We start from the raw sequence: 18,706 nt of genomic DNA, 5'->3' as shown, positions 1-18,706 counted from the left end.
TTTAATGAGTCCCTATCTGCCTATCCAGGTGAAGTTTGGTAATGGGGAAGGTGGTAGGGTTTAGTCTCCTGGAAGATCATCTCAGAAGGGACTAAGGGACTCCTTTGCCTTGTAATCTTCACTGGCCAATACACTTATGTATGAAATCAAGCTGTCTGTTAAACAAAATAATCTCCCTCGGCTGTTAAGAAGTTGGCTTATTTTCAAATCTTCCTGATAAAGCTGTCTTGTGACAGTTCCAAAAAATGCAAGTCATCATTCGAAGTCTTGAATATTTTTTGACAGTCAGGAAACATCTTTATAACACATCTGTGCACAGATGTGAAAAGGATACGGAAACCTCGCCCAGTTCCAGAAGTATTGAAACCATGCTGTGCGGTATTAGTCATATTTGGATTAATGCATTCACATGAACTTCCTATGTCCAATATCTAGGCTGCAAACACCAGTTGATACAACTTCCTCTGTTAAAACACCAGCAGATTTGGGGGTGGGTAGGAACTTTCTGACATCCTTGATGTGACTTAAGAGGTAAGTGAGTGCACAGAAAATACCACCCAATCACCACTGGGCAAAGATGGTACCAGTGCTGAGCTGCCCGTGAGACAAGAAAGCCCCTTTTAACCTGCTGCTGCCTTGACAAGATAGGATGGAGAGAAATGCTGGGGCTCAGAGGGAGAAAACCTCGAGTGGTCTTTTCAGAAGGACATCTTCAGCGTTAAATCTCCCTTGCACTGCACAAGTATCGTTCCCAATCACTATTTCTGATTTAAGTTGTACTTATTAAGACACATCGCAAAATCGATCAGAATTAACTCGGCTTTCAAGTTTAAAGAGCAAATCTCTTTTTTTTTTGGGCTTAATCCCAAAGTGCTTAAAACGTGACAAGTACACTTTTCTAATTATTTTAACCATGACCGGATTATTTTTGTTTTGTAAAAGCAAGTGATACTCTGACATTCACATTACTGTACGGCTGGAGTGAGTAACCTGCGGTAAGATTCCTTTCACTGCAGCGCTGTGTGGTGGCATGTGAACAGCAGCCGGTCCCATGCTCACACAGTGCTGGGAGGTCTACCTGTTTAGGAGCGGTGGGAAGGTCAGTATGGTCGGTTAGCGTCTTTTGGTCGTTTCAGTTGTACTTTTAGCCTCTTCATCCCAATCTGAAAGCCGTTCATAGCCTGAATGGCAGCCTGAGCACTGGTAGGATTGTCAAAACTCACAAACCCTGGAAATAGCAAAAGATACATTTCAGAATGGTGAAAGCTACTGATTGCCTAGTTCTGACATCCCTGAGGCATGGCCAGGGGTTCAGACGCAAATGTCAATCACATCCTCAACGTAAAGACCTGACCTTTTTTTTTTGTCCTGGCCCTCATGACTCATGACCCTCGTGGCGACCTTCTTGGCCGCTTACTCGTGTGTTTCTCATGACGTTCCTCATGGAGCGTCCGAGGGCGTGTTGTTTGACAATGACAGGAGCGGTACGCCACATAACGCACAAGGTACGAGTGCGGGAATAAGCCCCTTCCCTTTACAGATGTGACGGGGCTGCCTTGACGTTGCTAAAATGGAGCGCAGCTTAAAAATGGGCTCGCCCTTTAATGCTCATGGCTACCCCTTGGGGGCAGAACATCATAGCTTTGTGATTAGAGGCTAAGTGCTGGTTCCTCAGGGGGAATTAATTTGGGGGAGAGGTAAGTAAATAAATTCAATTGTGGAGCATTACAGCCCCATCCTGTAGAAACTACACAGAATGAACTGGTTTAGTAATCTCTTAGTTCCATTGATCAGAAGCGTCTTACATACCCCTGGCTCATCAGAGAAGCCAGACTATCAAGGCCGGAAGGGAATAATTGGCTTTCTTTCTCCATTTTTTTTTACAATATTTATTTCTTTAAAGTATGTTTTTGCATTGACAGGTTCTCTGATTATTCAATGATGATGTGTTGAGTAGGATAATTGAACTAATGCAGTTGTGACATGCATGTACAAGATTTTGAGGCATGATGAAAGAATTGCTTTTATTAAATAAATAAACATGTTAGCCTTGTTCCATCAGCATTCTAGAGGAATACTATTGAAAAGCAGAGAAATGGGGTAAAAACTGTGAAGGACCTTGGCTGGATTATACTTGGGAGGATTGAGCACCATTCTGATCGGCACAAACAAAAAGGCTACAGATGGCACTGTAAAAGGTGCAGAAAACATTTGGGACCAGAGCTGAGAGTTCACCTATCAAGAAAGTTTGAACAGGGTGGTGCAGTTTTGTCAATGAAGCAGAAAAGGCTGAGGGGGTGACCTAATAGAGGCCTTTAAAATCTTTTGAGGGGTTTGAGAGGGTTGAGATCTTTCCACTTGCGGGAGAGTCCAAAACGAGGGGTCGGGTTTTCAGGCCCTGCCCACTGCTGGGATGGCCTGGCAATCGTTAACAAGGACAGAATATCATACTATCTACTTCTATTGTCATGCACCAGGCCCAGGCCCAATGAGATCAACGGGACAGTATCACTACTTCACTATTTCTAACGCAGGTTAGCTTCCTTTTTATTCTTTCAAGGGATCCTTAATTACTCATGAGAAGGTGGTGATGAGCCGCTTTCTTGAAACACTTCAGTTTGTGTGCTGTAGGTACGCCCACTGCGCTGTTAGGGAGGGAGTTCCAGGATTTTGACCCAGCGACAGTGAAGGAACAGCGATTTAGTTCCAAGTCAGGATGGTGAGTGGCTTGGAGGGGAAGTTGAAGGTGTGGTGTTCCCGCTCATCTGCTGCCGTTGCCCTTCTGGTTGGTAGAGGTCGTGGGTTTGTAAGGTGCTACTGAAGTAGCCTTAGTGCATTGCTGCAGTGCATCTTGTAGATGCTACACACCGCTGCCACTGTGCATTGGTGGTGGAGGGAGTGAATGTTGAAGGTGGTGGATGAGGAACCAATCTAGTGGGCTGCTTTGTCCTGGATGGTGTCAAGCTTTCTGAAAATTGTTGGAGCTGCACTCATCCAGGCAAGTGCAGGGTATTCCACCATACTCCTGACTTGTAGATGGTGGACAGGCTTTGGGGAGTCAGGAAGTGAGTTACTCGCCACAGAATTCCCAGTCTCTGACCTGCTCTTGTAGCCACAGTATTTATATAGCAAATCTAGTTCAGTTTCTAGTCAGTGGAGGATGGTGTTAGAGATAGGAAAGTGGACAATTGGACAGTTGTAGGACATGTTACTGTTAATCAAGACACACTTCTAGAAGTATCTGACTACAAATAATAACTGGAGAAAGACAGCAGATGGTCAGCCTTGGACTGTTTCCATAAAGAAGCTGGCCTGAATTAGATAATGTGAAGTAGTGATACTGTCCCATTGATCTCATTGAGCCTGGGCCTGGTGCAAGACAATAGAAGTAGATGGTATGATATTCTGTCCTTATTAATGATCAAATGATGTGGGATTATCAATCTGGAGCAGTAGGAAACAGAACACAATTCTCTGAGTGATATTAGAAGGGCATAACACGCAATCCTACATGACTGGCCGAGTAATTTGTATCAGTACAGAAGAAATATAAATTATGATTGTATGGAAATGAAGGTCAAAGGTGAATGCCCTAGACAAACCCAAATTGGACCTTTTGAGTTTGGGTTGGTTTTGGCCTACCTTTCAATGCTACAAAGGTTTTTGGTTACAAAGATCGCAGAGCAGCATCATGAGGCCACAGGTTATGTAAAGTCCCCGTCACCCCTTCATTATCACAAGGCAAAATCCTGAAATCACTATTCCGTACTATCGTGAGCTGAACATTACCACGGGGACTGCAACAGTTCAAGAAGCAGCCAAGTCCACCGCCACCTGAAGGATGGACAATAGTTACAGCTTTACCAATATAGCCCTCACCCTGAGAACTACTGAACAGAGGAAAATTTGGAACTGAAAATGACCCAATGTATTTTGGATCACATGTGGGTTATGCCAACCCTTTTGTGACTTGTTTGAGACTATGATATTTAAAGGCTTTTTGGCTTCCCTTTACTATTGACAGATGGCTCCAAAGAGCCCAGGAACTGGCAGTGACTGCCCAGATAATTTTTAGCTGGGCGGTCACTGCCACCATAGTTCAGTTCAGGATCTCTGTGGAATTTGACCAGGAGTTGGTGTTCGGTTTCACACACGCATTTCAGGGAGGTTATTTTATTTTTAAACTTGTTCACTTCTTCCGTGCTACCTGATACAGATAGTTGGAGAAGATGAGTTTGTAATAAAACATCACAACTGGTGTGTCTAAACAAGCACACAACACTTTTATGAATAGTTTTATGAATCTGTGCTTTTGGAGAAGAAGCGCATTGGAATTTCTGGCCTAAATTAATTATGCTTCTGAAGCTTTTTCTGATCTGTTGGCAGCAGGTAGAAGTATTTTGAAGTGTAGTCTCTGTTGTAATGGTGGAAAAGCAGCAGCCAATTTGTGCACAGCAAGATTTCACAACCAGCAATAAGTACAGCAGTTTGCATTTATAAAGTGCCTTTAACATGGTATAATGTGCCAAGATGTTACAAAATTTGACACCAACCCAATAGAAGGAGACACCAGGTCAGATGAACAAAAGCTTGGTCAAAGAGGTACGTTTTAAAATCATAAGATCTTAGGAAATAGGAGTAGGTCACCAATGTTCCTTCAACAGCACCTTCCAAACTCACACCTATCAATACTCCTTCGACAGCACCTTCCAAATGCACAACCTCTACCACCTCTAAGGACAAGGGCAGCAGATGCATGGGAACACCACCACCTGCAAGTTCCCCTGCAAGCCACTCACCATCCAGACTGGGAACTATATTGTCTTCCTTCACTGTTGCTGGGTAAAAGTCCTGGAACTCCCTTCCTAACAACACTGTGGGTGCAACTACATCTAACGGACTGCAGCAGTTCAAGAAGATGGCTCACTACCACCTTCTCGAGAGCAATTAGGGATGGGCAATAAATGCTGTCCTAGCCAGCGACGCCCACATCTGGTGAAGGAATAAAAAATAATTCAGCTCCTCGAACCTGCTCTGCCATTTAATAAGATCATGGCTGATCTGATTGTACCCTAACTTTACTTTCCTGCATGCTCCTCCATAACTCTTGACTCTCATGTAGATCAACAATCTAATTTTAAAAATATGAGTGTTTTAAAGTGAGGAAGAGAGTTGTGAGAATTTGGGAGGGGATTCCAAAGGTTAAGGCCTCAGCGGGTGAAGGAACAGCTGTCAACGGTGGAGTGATTAAATCTGGGGATACTCAACAGGCCAGAATTGGAGGAACATAGATATCTTGGAGGATTGTTGAGAAGGAGGAGATTTCAGAGATGTCATGGAGGGATTTGAAAATGAGGATGAGAATTTTTAGGCCAAAGTATTGCTTGACAGAGGTTAGTGAGCACAGGGTGAGGGAACAGCAGGACTTGGTACAAGTTAAGATATGGACAGCAGAGTTATGGATGACCTTAAGTTTATGGAGGTTGGAAGTTGGGAGATCTGCAAGGAATGTGTTGACTTAGTGAAGTCTAGAGGTAACAAAGGCATAGATGAGAGCTGGCGGAGGGACGGGGTTGGCCATGTCACAGAGGTGGACAGAGATGACCTTCGTGTTGGCCTGAATATGTGATTAGTAGTTCATCTCAGAGTCAAGAATTACACCAAGGTTATGCACCTTCTAGCTCAGCCTGAGACAGTTGCCAGGGAGAGGGTTGGGGTTGGGAGCTAGGGAATGGGGACTGAAAACAATGGCTTCCGTCTTCCCGATATTTAGTTGGAAGAAATTTCTGTTTATCCAGCACAAGATGTTGGGCAAGGAGTCTGACAATTTAGAGTCATTGAAGGAGTCTAGAGAGGTGGTGCTGATAATCCCCAGATAACCTGTTGGTATTTGGATGTTGTGAACATGGTTGGTTAACAAACCTCTAGTTTAGAGATAAATGGTAAGAGATAATTACAGAATTAGAGTTGGAAACATAGATGGATAAGAAATAGATAGAGGAGGATAGAGAGATTTGAGAGAGGTAAATTGGTAGAGAGATGAACAGGAGAGATGAATAAGACTTTTTAAAATTAAATTATTATTAATTGTTCTTGGGATCATTGGCAAGGCCAGCATTTATTGTCCATCCCTAACTGCCCTTGAGAAGATGGTGGTGAACCACCTTCTCGAACCGCTGCAGTGCATTCACAGTGCTTTATATTCTGTAACACTTGGATACAATTGAGTGGTAGTTAAGAGTCTGCAGGTTTAGGCCAGACCAGGTAAGATTGACAGATTTACTCTCCTGAAGGTCATTAGTGAGCCTCATAGGTTTTTACTACAGTCCAGGATTTTCATGATCATTAGTAATCAGACTAGTATTTTATTTCAGATTTATTAAATATTTGAATTTAATTCCCACCCTCCCCATGGTGGGATTTGAACCCATACCTCCAGAGCAGTTTGCTTACTAGCCCAGTACACAACATTACCACTATGTTACCATCCCTTTAAAAAGCAAACAATTAAAGAGAACAACAGAGATAGAGAGAAAGAGTGGGCGAGGGAAAGAAAGAGAGAGAAACTGAGAGAGTGAAGGACAGAGAGAAAGAGAGAGAATTATTTCATTGTGGTATTGTATTGTAAGGGAGCAGCAAAGCTTGTTGCCTTGGTGCCAACTGAAGGACAGTAAACTGGAGTGGTTCCAACAATCAGCATAAATGGGATTTTAAAGGGATTTACAAATGTCCAAATATTCAAGGACTAAGCAGAGAACACTGTTGTTCTCTGATGGTTGACAGAGAATCTGATTTCATGTGACCAGGGAATTAATTCAGGGCTGTATGCATATTTCAGCTTTGAAATGGCAGTGACATTTTCCATGACCTGACCCTATGAATAAAGTATTACCATTAGATTGTGGTCCAAGCTGCTGGAAATTCAGAGCTGACTGATATGGAGATATCAAGTAACATGACTGACAGCTCATTTTAACTGGCTGGAGCCTCTCCGTGCTTAACTGCATGAATTATCAAGCTCCCAGCTGCCATTTATAGATCAAATCACATAACAGCGGGTCACGTTACAACTTTGGGCAGGCAGACATGTTAATGTTACCCTTTTGAGTGGCACCTCGATAACAACATCTTCCAAGCTCTCAAAATGCAAGTTGTTTCTTCCGAATTAATCCACAAAGTTCTGTGCCCTAAACTTAAATGCACCCCAGCCTTCTTGTTTCTAGGTAAGCTCATGGGGCAGCTGCTTAGCATTAACCTGCTCAGAGCTCTGCCACTGAGATGTTAAGTGCTTCATCAAGTTCGCACTACGGTCTACAGACATTGATCTCCGAGCAAATTCCTCATGAGTTGGATCCGTGTTAAATTTCTACTTCTCTTTCAGGTGTGGATTCATCATTCCACTGTGGACTTTGAGCATTTTCTGGGCTTTGCATTCATATCCAGGATTCATGTCGTTTATGGAAAGCTCTTTTCCTCATTACAAACTGGAAGATCCATCGTGATGTTGCTCCTGGGAAGTCTGGGGCTGGGAGTGTGGTTTCTCACATTCACTGTTGTCCTGCTGCACAGTCCAAACAGGATAAATACAAGCGGTCCATCTATTACAGTAACACTTTGCTGAAGCATTATATCATAACCCTGACACAAGATAAGACTATCACACACCTCCCTGATCAGACAGTAACAGGATCCTACAGATATCATCGGGTAATGCCCCACCAAGAATACCCTTGGCACTGTTCCCTCACAGGCATAACTTTGGGATGGACTCCTTCCAATGTATGTAAATTGTTTTTTTTTTCTTTATTTTTTTCATGGGATGTGGGCATCGCTGGCAAGGTCAAGGTCAGCATTTGTTGTCCATGCCTAATTGCCCTTGTACTGAGTGGCTTGCTAGGTCATTTCCAAGGGCATTTAAGAGTCACCCACATTGCTGTGGGTCTGGAGTCACATGTAGGCCAGACCAGGTAAGGTCAGGAGATTCCCTTCCCTAAAGGACATTAGTGAACCAAGTGGGTTTTATTTTTTTTACAACAATCATGATCACCATTACTGAGACTGGCTTTCACTAGATTTATTATTTAAATATATTTAACTCTACCAGCTGCTGTGGTATGTCCCCAAACCATTAGCATGGACCTCTAGATTACTCGCCCAGTTACATTACAACTGTACCATCATCACCCCTTACATCACATGATTATTCTGCTTTTGCTCCATCCCCTTTACTTAAGACAAAGGACTTATTTTACATTCCTTCCAACCCTAAAGTCTTTCTCCTCTGCCCCAATTATTTACAGAAGCATAAAGGATAATGATTTCCACTGCTCAGGAAGGTTCACTTTTCCACAATCATGGTCTAGGCCCACTTGATTGACAAGCTTCAGCGACACTATCCCAGATTGGCATCAACAATTTCAAAATAACTTTTCCTTGAGACTTTGGTCACAAAGAAAGCAAGCTAAGCGGCACCGCTAACTTGGAATTTCTACTTTAACATCTTAAAATGCACTAAGAGCTGATTAAGAAAAGAAACCTTTTTATTTTCAATTTTTTTAGCACCAGAGTTAATTGCTCAGTTGTTTAGCTGTCCATTGATACCTGTTGCTCCTTTTGAGTTGTCCATTTTTACTCGATTAGACAGTAGATTAATAACTTGATAGATGGCCTTTGTTGATCGCAAGATGCACAACATTCTGAGGCAGCAATTTCCGCTGTTATTCTAGTATTTTCGTGGCTTTTGCCTGCATCAATGCGAGGAGGAAGATTTCTATTTATATTGGGCCCCTCTTAAATGGCTCCAAGCACTTTACTTAGAATGAATTGTCTCAAAATTGCACAGCAAGTTCCCACACAATGGCAATGAGACAAATGCCAGGATTTTGGCGGTGGTGCTTCAAGGAGGAACTGTTTGCCAGGGCGACCTCTCTGTTCTGAGTAACAGATATGCGACGGAGCCTCAACTTAAGATCTCATTCTACATGACTGCCCCTCTGATCATACAACGCTCTTGCAACACGACACTGGGCTAACAGTTTAGATTGCTAGTTCAGACCGAGGGGGTTAACTTTGGCGCTATCATGTAAAATTTGTGATATCAAATTTGTTTCTGGTTGTATATTCGATTTACCTTTGCATTGACGTGAATAAGAAGGAACATTAGGCGGGGTCGATAATGGGCAGCTAGCCCAATATTGCCCAAAGTTAAAATTAATCTCTGAAAGTGGAGTTAAACCCCACACATCATGGCCCAGATGGGAACTCTACCCAACCAAGTCAAGCTAACAGAGGATTGTTAGTGTTGCGAGATTGAGAATTTCCATTTTGAATAATCCATGCCTGTGTCCAACCGTAAACTGGGAATATTCCTCAATTTCAGAAAAGCGTAATCAACTGTAACAGACATTCTCCATTTTTCCCCATTGATTCTTTGGCTGGTCAAGAAAGGGCCCCTCAGAGATGTCTCAAATCGATTCACATGGAATGCATTGAAGTAAATAGCAAGATCCCAGCATGGAAGGCAATTGACAGATTTGGAAGTGCTCCTTCACCGCAGAGTGCTTGTCAGGCTGAAACCTCTGCTCGTTGTTTCCTGCTGTCTTTAACATCCACATGAATAGGCAAGCATGCTAAAGATGCAGGGGGACATTAATATCAGCAAGCTCTGTGAGTCGTCACCAACTGAGGAACTGAGTTGCATGACCAAAGTCATTTCATTTATGACCCTTCAAGAAAACGGAAAAGATGTTGTTTATCTCAGCTGTGTGCGCTGGAGTCAAACCCAGGTTCCAAAGGTTAAAATAGGCTACCACAATGCAGTGTCCAATTCATTTTACAGCCAAACTGTAAAGCAAATTATTCAGAAAGAGCAGAGTCCAAAGCACTGTTTCTACCTCAGAAATCCTTGCTTGCCATCTTTTTTTGTGTAGAGACACATCTATCTTTTCTTTAGTTGTTTATTACCGTACTTACTAGTGAGTCCTCATGTGTACGCATTGGTACATTTGCACGCAATTATCACTGCTGTTGGTCCTTAGCAGATCAATGCCAATCAAAGCTCTGAATCCTAATGTCTTCATGAAGAATAATGAGAATAGAAGAATACAATAGGGGAGGCAGCGCGTGCCTTTCATATATTTACAATCTACCTTTTCCTCCTCCCCTCAGCCTTTCCACTTAAAAATGTACAATCTTAAGATCCAACCTTGACTTTATGTAGAATTACATTTAGGGATGTTAGGGCAGTTATAATGAAAAAGAAAAGAACGAGTCACACTTATATAGTATTTTTCACGTCCACCTTATGTCTCAAAGCTTTACTACCAATGAAGCATTTTTTGAACTGCAGTCACTGCTGCAATGTAAGAAACACAGCAGCCAAATGTGCTTAGCAAACCCCCACAAACAGCAATGTGATAATGACCAGATCATCTGTTTTCATCATGTTGATTGAGGGATAAATATTGGCCAGGATACCGGGGAGAACTCTGCTGCTCTGCTGCTCTTTTTCAAAATAGTGCCATAGAATCTTTTACATCCACCTGGGCAGGCAGATCTCATGTGAGAAACGGCACCTCTGACAGTAAAGCTCTCCCTCAGTATTGCACTGGAACATTAGCATTGATTTTTATGCTCAAGCCCTTAGAGCAGGACTTGAACCTGGAACGTTATGGTGTAGAGTTACCCACTGAGGTGCAGACAAACACAGCCAGTGCTGCCATTTAAATTGCATGGAATATACAACACACAAACAGTCCATTCAGCCCAAAGGATCCATGCTGAAGTTTATGCTACTACACAGAGCCTCTTCCTACCCTACTTCACCTGAACCCATCAGCATATCCTTCTACCTAGGCTGAACCTCTATTCCATGGCTTTCTCACCTCCTCTCCAACCTATTACATGCCAGGCTGCTTACATTTCTTTGGTGGGAACTGCCCACCCATTCCTCCCTTTCACGCTCATTTGATCATATTTGTACAAGGGAAGTACCTTTTAATACCATTAGGCCATTCCGTTCGGTTAATAATTCCTGGATAATTTCACATTAAAGCTTCAGTGTAACTGTCCAGTTGCACCCACCTGTGAGGTATGTGAGTATTATCTCACAATGATGCAATCAAAATGGCTTCTCCTAGTCTTCATCTCACTCCCACTTTATTCTTTATGGTCATGAGTACATTTCAGTGAATTTCTATAGGCTTACATTTTAGTTTATTTAAAAAAAATACAGACAGCTACAATAAACTGTAATTTGATATAGGTGACATTGATACACCCAAGAGGTGCTCTACCAGTGGTGAAGGGGGTACATGCAACTTTCTTCAATAGATGACATATATCAGAAGGTCGAGAGTTTGATCTGTGCTGATTAGCTGAACTGCGCTATGGCAGGAGCTGCAGGTACAAAGTTTGGCCTCAGTACCAGTAAGCTAGGAAGTGAGGGAGGTGTTACATCAAGTTACTTAGAGTCTACAACACAGAACCAGGCCATTCAATCCAACTAGTCATTTATGCTTCACACAAGCCTCCTCCCATCCCTGTCCATCGAATCCTACCAACAAACCCTCTGTCCATGTCTCCCTAATGTGCTCATGTAGCTTCCCCTTAAACACATCAATACTATTCACCTCAACTACCCATTGTTGTAGCAAGTTCCATATTCTCACCACTCTCTGGGGAAAGAAGCTTCTCTTGAATACCCCATTGGATCCATTACTAATGACCTGATATTGATGGCTGGTAGTTTTGGAAACTGACAATGACCATAAGCTTATGATCACTATCTAACTGGGTGGGGGGGGGGGTGCATTAAGTCATGCATTTGAGCTTGTGTGATTCTCTGCTGGGACGTGTGCCTGTGCGGATTGGACCAGGCCGAACTGTGATGCCCTTCCCTAGCAAATAGCCCAATAAGCCTCACTAGCTCAAAGACAGTAACTTGCATAAGTGACGGAAGAGCTGTGGGGAGCCCAAGGAGCTGTGCTCCACTGAGAACCTGGGACAATACTGGACTAACAGTTATTTATAAAGAAAAACCAGGCTTTTCTCTTATGTCAACAAAATCCCCAATAAAGAGTAACTTTTGAAATCCTTATGGACTATCCATATCATTCGAAAACTTTAGACTGATTCATTTATTTCTATAGCTGTTGAGCCTCACTCATATTTCAGCTAGTTTAATGTTAAGTAGCTTATTGTGCTTCAGTTTATCGCATATGCAATACCTATTCACACCTGGTACAGGTGATATGCCAGCCTTGCAGATACACCCGGCTGTACCTCACCCTGTCTTTATCACAATTTCACAATTCATTGACGTTATCGTTGTTGTTGATGCATAACACAATTTAAAATATGATCATTTTCATTTCATTAGCGTTAATTTTACAGTGGGATGGGGTGAGTTCGAGATTAAAACCTACAAATGGTATTGATGGATTCCGGGTTATATAGATACAGGAGACTATGGGTCAGCTATCAGTGCGAGAATCAGGACCTCAGTTTTATAGACAGATCTATGGGCCCACTCTTTTCTCAAATGAGGGTCTGCAACTGCTGTGGAGCCTTGTAAAGCTACACCTTATTATACATCTCAGTTCATTCACTTAGAGAGAAATAGTGCCTTCCCATCCGAGCATCAATTGTTTCTTTACTAATTCTGGCATTAGGCCTCCATTGACCAACCTCCAAGCCCCATTTGCAAACTGATCACTTACTGTGTGAAAGAAAATTACCTTGCTGCTCGTTTGAACCTGTACCCCCTTGTCCTACTACTATTAATATTTTGGATTTACCTTTTCTTATACAGTATGTTATCTCCTACACCTCAATGAGACTCTGCCTTTTAACTCTCTCTTTCTGAGCCTTTGAGCCTTCCAGTCTTGTACCTTGGTCCTCTGGGGCCTCTGCTAATGTTAATCCCTGATTACATATAGAGACTACACTGACTGATGCTAACATATCAACACATACAGCTTATATTTAATAAAGCAACTGCAATTCTCTCACACTGCCAGGCTTAGCAAGTTCTCCTAGATATTTCTTCTGGTGACCATACCAATCACAGAAACGTTCATAAAAGAAATGCACATTAATTTGAATATGAACAATTGTATTTCAAGGTTCAGATGACTTCTGATGCAAAGATCATGATCTTATTTGACACGGTATTTTGTCTATCTTTCTTGTTCAATTCTTTTGCTCTCTAAAATCCTGATTCTAGTTATCTTAACGCCTTCAGTCCTCCTGATAAAGACTCCAGTTAAAGATGCCTTAATAGGAAATCTTGCAGGATCGCAAACATTAAAAAGTCTCAGGGCCTGGCAGTGCCCTGCATCGCTATTTTGGCCCCAACAGTTCAAACACAATCAACAGTCCATCCCCAATTCCTATTACCCCTACCCAGCCCTTGCCACCCAACCCCCTCCCCCCACCCCCCACCCCACCCCAGTCAATAAAGGATTTCACTCACCGAAGCATTTACTTTGGTTGGTGGCACGGTCAACAAAGACTTTGGCAGAGATGACGTTGCCAAAAGGCATGAACATCTGCATGAGTTCAGCATCTCCAAACTCCTGTGGCAGATGGTAGATGAACAGATTGCAGCCCTCTGGTCCTGAAGGGAAACAAATAGCGCCATCAGATATTTACAGTATTCAAGTGCCAAAGCGCTCAGGATTAAACCGTTTCACATCACTGCACATTGAAGAATACATAGGCAGAAGAGTAATTACCAACATGCGTGCTTTCCAATGTGTACAGTTCGTCAGCCTGGACCCAAGCAGGGTGCCTCATGTCACAGTGTTTTATCTCTGGATTAACCACTCTATTGTAACATCTTAGTTCATATCCATTTATAAATAGTGGATGGTACTATCTTCAGACAGATTAACTATGGGGGTACAGGTGTTGCCAGTAAGCAAAAATTATGAGTATATGGGCCTAGCTAAAGCAAGGTGGTTTGGGCATTGTGAATGTGCTGTTGAACTTAATGTGTCAACTGATGTTGATGTCCATGTTATGATAGTGAATTAATGGGTGTGTGAGGAATGATGATGGCATAGTGGTAATGTCATCGGACAAATAATCCAGTGGTCCAGGTTAATGCTCTGGACAAACAAAAGCAAAAATAGCTGGAAAAACTCAGCAGGTTTGACAGCATCCGTGGAGAGGAAGACAGAGTTAATGTTTCGAGACCGTAATGCTCTGGACACATGGGTTCAAATCCCATCATGGCAACTGGTGAAATTTGATCAATTAATTAATAAATCTGCAATTGAGAAACTAGTCTCAGTAATGGTGAGCTATCATAGATTATGGTAACAACATATTTGGTTCATTAATCCTTACCTGGTCTGGCCTACATGTGACTTCAGACACACAGCAATGTGGTTCACTCTTAACCGCCCTCTGAAATAGCCTAGCAAAGCCATTTGGTTCAAGGGCAATTAGGGATGGGCAACGAATCACAGTGCAGAAGAGGCCCTTCGGCCCATCGAGTCTGCACCGACACATGAGAAACACCTGACCTACCTACCTAATCCCATTTACCAGCACTTGGCCTATAGCATTGAAATGCTGGCCTTAAAAGTGACACCCACATGCGACACTAGAATAAAATTCAAGAATGAGTAACCCAGACACCTGAACCAATAACCCAGAGAATATGAGTATGAATCCTACTCATGGTAGCTTGAGAATTCAAAATTAGCTAAAAAAAATATCAGTATAGAGCTGGTGTCCACAAAGTTGTTGGTTTGATAAAAAAAAAACTGAACTGGTTCCTTTGGGAAGGATATGTGCTGCGCTTACCCAGTCAGGTGGGGTGTGACTCCACTCCCACACCAACATTGTTGACTCTTAATTGGCCTCTGAATTGATCTGGCAAGCCACACAGTTGTATCAAATGTTTATAGAAGGCAGCCATCATCATCACCATCATTGTTTCAGGGCAATGAGGAACAGGCAATAAAGGTTGGTCTTGCCAGTGACACTCACATCCTGAGAATGAGTGAATCCTGCTTCTGAGTACCCTCTGGTTGCCTCTGGCTTTACTGGCATAGATTTCCAAAGAGTACGTGGTTATGATCACTGCTAAAATTAAGTGACCTGCTAGCCGTCTAGCTTCACAAATGAATAATGACCATTTTGTGCTTAACTGGTATTTATACTCAGCAAAAATCAGTGTCTTCAGGAGAAAGGTAGGAGGGAACTAATTTTATGATCCTAAAGTGAATTCATTATTTATTCTTTCCCCCTCAATTGAGATGGCAATGTCCATTTAAAATGAATCAGGAATGAAGTGTTGACTGGAACTCATTAAATCCCTGTTAATTTGCATGGCTATAGGAAAAGGGCAGGGCAGTGGGACTAACAGAGAGCCAGCATGGGCTCAATGGGCCAAATAGCCTCATTCCATGCTAGAAACAATCTTTGATTCTATGTTAATTTTATAGCTGGGGCTTATTCTACAATTATAACTTGCTTCCTACAGAATCAGTTCCTTATAATGGTGGGCAGAGACCTGTCCCTGAGCCTTTGCAAGGTTCCATTCTGTGTCTCGGAAATGGGATGGTGGTGAGGTGAGGGGTCGGGAGAAAATTTTTCAAACGGAGTGAAGAGGCTTCATGCATCATTAAACATTTCAGAAACAGTTCAGCCTTTTCACAAACATAACGGCAAGTGGCACGATCAAGAGAATTTGGGTAAATTGCTGAGTGGGTGAGACAGAGCGTTGCTGTGGTAAAGGGGTATCATCAGTTGCAGCATGGGTCTATGTACCATTCGGTGTCTACGCTCATTGAAAGTATATCCAAAAATGGTAAAACAGGGCTGTTTAACTCACACTTTCAGATGTCCATATACATCCACTGATAAGCTTGGCCTAAATAGCCAAGTGGTTATGGTACTGGGTTTGTAACCCCAAGATCAAGAGTTCAAATCTCACAATGGCAAACTGTGAAACAATGTAACTTCATCTGAAACAGATGGAAACGGGCTTGTACTTGAAAGAGTTACATCCACTGATAAACGTTACTTTTAATGGTATGTTAAGTATATTGCTAAGATACACAGGTGAAGGGAATTGTTTACTTAAGTACTTAGAGCACTTATAAAGAAAGACTGTTGGAACACTGCATTTCTAGATAGGAAGCAGATATATGTAAAGCTGCATTCTGCGAATAAACCAATTATCAAGAAAAATATTAGTGCCTAATTTCATACTTCGCTGACTGGTTTGGGATTGAGAAAGCAATTACAGTCAGCTCTACATTCCAGCCATTTTAAAGCAACATTGCCAGTGTCATTTTGAAGGTAAAAATGGAACTGATTAAGACATCACGTTAAAATAGCTGAATAGATTATCAGTCACAGCACCAGTACCCATGATGATACGCAGCCATTTTGCCTCCATCTTGCAGCTGGAGAGATGTGGAAACAGGCATAATTGGTCGAAAATGATTGGATGACAAGTGGATGAATGGAAAATCCTTGAATAGGGAACTCAAAGTAGTTCAGTTTCCACAACAAATCAGCAATGTGGACGGTGAACTGCTAATGCAGTTCACAAACCATTAATATAATCCACTCAACTCACAATTGTGATGGATATAACCTGCCCGGGATCCCTGGTGGTTCATTTTTAAGTTGAACTGATAGATGGGCCTAAAATAATACCAAAAGTCCATGGTCCGCCATGACAAGTGGACCTGATTGGATTACACATGAAGGATGAGTTATAGTCACTTCATGAGTGGAGGTATTTGTCATGTCATATGACATATGTACTTGTACATTTTTTACTAAAAAATGTTCACAATATAAGAAAATCTCTCAAATTTTGCTTATCATGCCACTTTAAGAATGTGACAATAGAAACAGAGTTTCCATTTCTGCTGGGGTTTAACCACCTTTACTTCATGTAAATCAGAGGCTGTTTCTCTCAAGCCAAGATGCTCACAGGCACTTTTAAATTCCCAATTTTCATGAAAACGTGCTTTATATCAAATAATGATGTTTAATCCACTGACTGGAAATCTGAATTGAACTTCTAAAAAGAGACTTTTTAAGCGCAGAGACTAAAGGTGACTTGAGCTTGCAGCTAAAGACTGCTATCCCAATTTGCATCACTGTGCATTACACATTCCAATCCATTTGGATGGAGACAGCATGTCTGCAAAGACCCATCAAGGACAATGACTTGGGGATTATGAGTGAACCACGTATCCTGTCCCCAGTAGCAAAGCATCAAGGCAATAAACTGAGGTATTCAACTGGTGGAGATGACCCATTAAGTCTAATTGCTTGGACAATAGGACCCTAGCCAAGAGAGGATCCCTAGACATGCTCATATAGCTCATCAAGCTATAATAGGAATGCCTTAACCACAATCACTTAAACAATAGAACCCTCGTTGTGAGAGGGGGATTTCCTGACATGAACTGATTAAAATTGCAAGGGAGAATACACTAGTGATGACCATGTTTGAATCACTGGGTGATGTTCATGTGACAGGCCCACCCTTTGTGTGTTTAAGCTTTTACTTTCTCTGCCGTAAGAGGACAAATAGCTGAGACACTGATGAGAGAAGATCCAAGTGGGGCTGCTCCTTCCTCCCTCTCTCTCCAACCTACCGTGCAAGCTTTGAACCCTGTTTGCTGACCATGACCAACTACAGACGTCCTTGCCGCTGACAGAGACTTTGTAAAAGAATTTAACATAGCGAATCAGCTGTCTACATCTTTAAATTGGAAGCATCAGGATCACTGAAGGAAAGTTACGATACCATTGGATTCAGCCTGAAGCCAGCCGCATTACCAAACTACAGACTGTATGTTCCTTTTATTTAATTTGACCAACCTATCCTTCCCCACTCAGTAATCTATTTATATATGTGTGACCTTCAAGAGTGTGTGTGTGTGACAGTTGGAGTGTATTTTCTTATTTTCCTTAAATCAGCTTAAGTATAATAACACTCATCTCTTTCTTTGTTAAACTCAAGAAAATCTGTCTGACTGGTTCTGTTACGATCACAGCATGTGAAAAGTTATGTACTCACTAAATCGGCAAGTATATCCTTTTCAAAGCACAAAATGTTGTTGCAGTCAAACACAGAAAGGGAAAAGAGGGGAACCATTTGACCCCTCCTCACTTGACTGTAACACAATAAACACACACCTTTGGTGACTAAAGTCATGCATTGCATCTTCCTTTGTAGGGTATTTTGAACAACGCTGTTTCAAAAGTTGGAAGGACATTTAAGTAAAATTAAGCAAAGACTCTTTTTGTCTTACCTTCTCTTTGCTGCTGAGGAATTATGGGGGGTTGCTGTGGGAACGCCTGACTAATAGGAGCATAGGCTGCTGGATAGGCCGCTGTTGGGTTGCAAAAGGAGAAGTCAGTTTCGTAAATTATTTAATTCCTTCAGCATATTCAAACAGTGTAAACGATAAGCTCAAAGAGCAGGACAGGAAATTCCAAGACTATTGACACATAACATGGTACTTTAGAGTGAAGCCAGGGATATCCTGTTAATGGAAAATGAAGCTCAATCATACAGACAAGAATGTTTGGTTCAATAACAATAATACCATATCCCAAATCCTGTCTCAATTAGAAAAGCCTACGGCCTTTAGAGACCAAATATTTTCCTTTTGTTGATTACTTTCATTCCCATTAGGCAGGCTATATTGTCAAAACGATG

At 42.0% G+C, this 18,706-nt stretch overlaps 1 protein-coding gene across 28 annotated transcripts in view; it reads right to left on the bottom strand.

Annotated features, from left to right (window-relative positions):
- Positions 1–1,100: 1,100 nt before the first annotated feature.
- celf6 (CUGBP Elav-like family member 6) overlaps positions 1,101–18,706 on the bottom strand; it is an 828,179-nt gene continuing 810,573 nt past the window's right edge. For 12 of the 28 annotated variants that reach the window (XM_041178321.1, XM_041178318.1, XM_041178323.1 and 9 more), the window contains 3 exons: positions 18,297–18,377; positions 13,535–13,618; positions 1,101–1,228 (listed from right to left, as the gene is read on the bottom strand). In XM_041178321.1, the coding sequence (XP_041034255.1) occupies positions 1,101–1,228; positions 13,535–13,618; positions 18,297–18,377 (293 nt within the window). Of the gene's footprint in view, positions 1,229–13,474; positions 13,619–18,296; positions 18,378–18,706 lie in introns of all 28 variants that reach the window. The other 16 variants (XM_041178335.1, XM_041178334.1, XM_041178333.1 and 13 more) reach the window with 3 other exon arrangements.

The sequence above is a fragment of the Carcharodon carcharias genome, chromosome 32 (genome assembly GCF_017639515.1).
Source record: "Carcharodon carcharias isolate sCarCar2 chromosome 32, sCarCar2.pri, whole genome shotgun sequence".
NCBI classification, from domain to species: domain Eukaryota; kingdom Metazoa; phylum Chordata; class Chondrichthyes; order Lamniformes; family Lamnidae; genus Carcharodon; species Carcharodon carcharias.
Note: the sequence above shows the minus strand (reverse complement) of the source record. Positions and strands in the feature narration are given on the sequence as shown.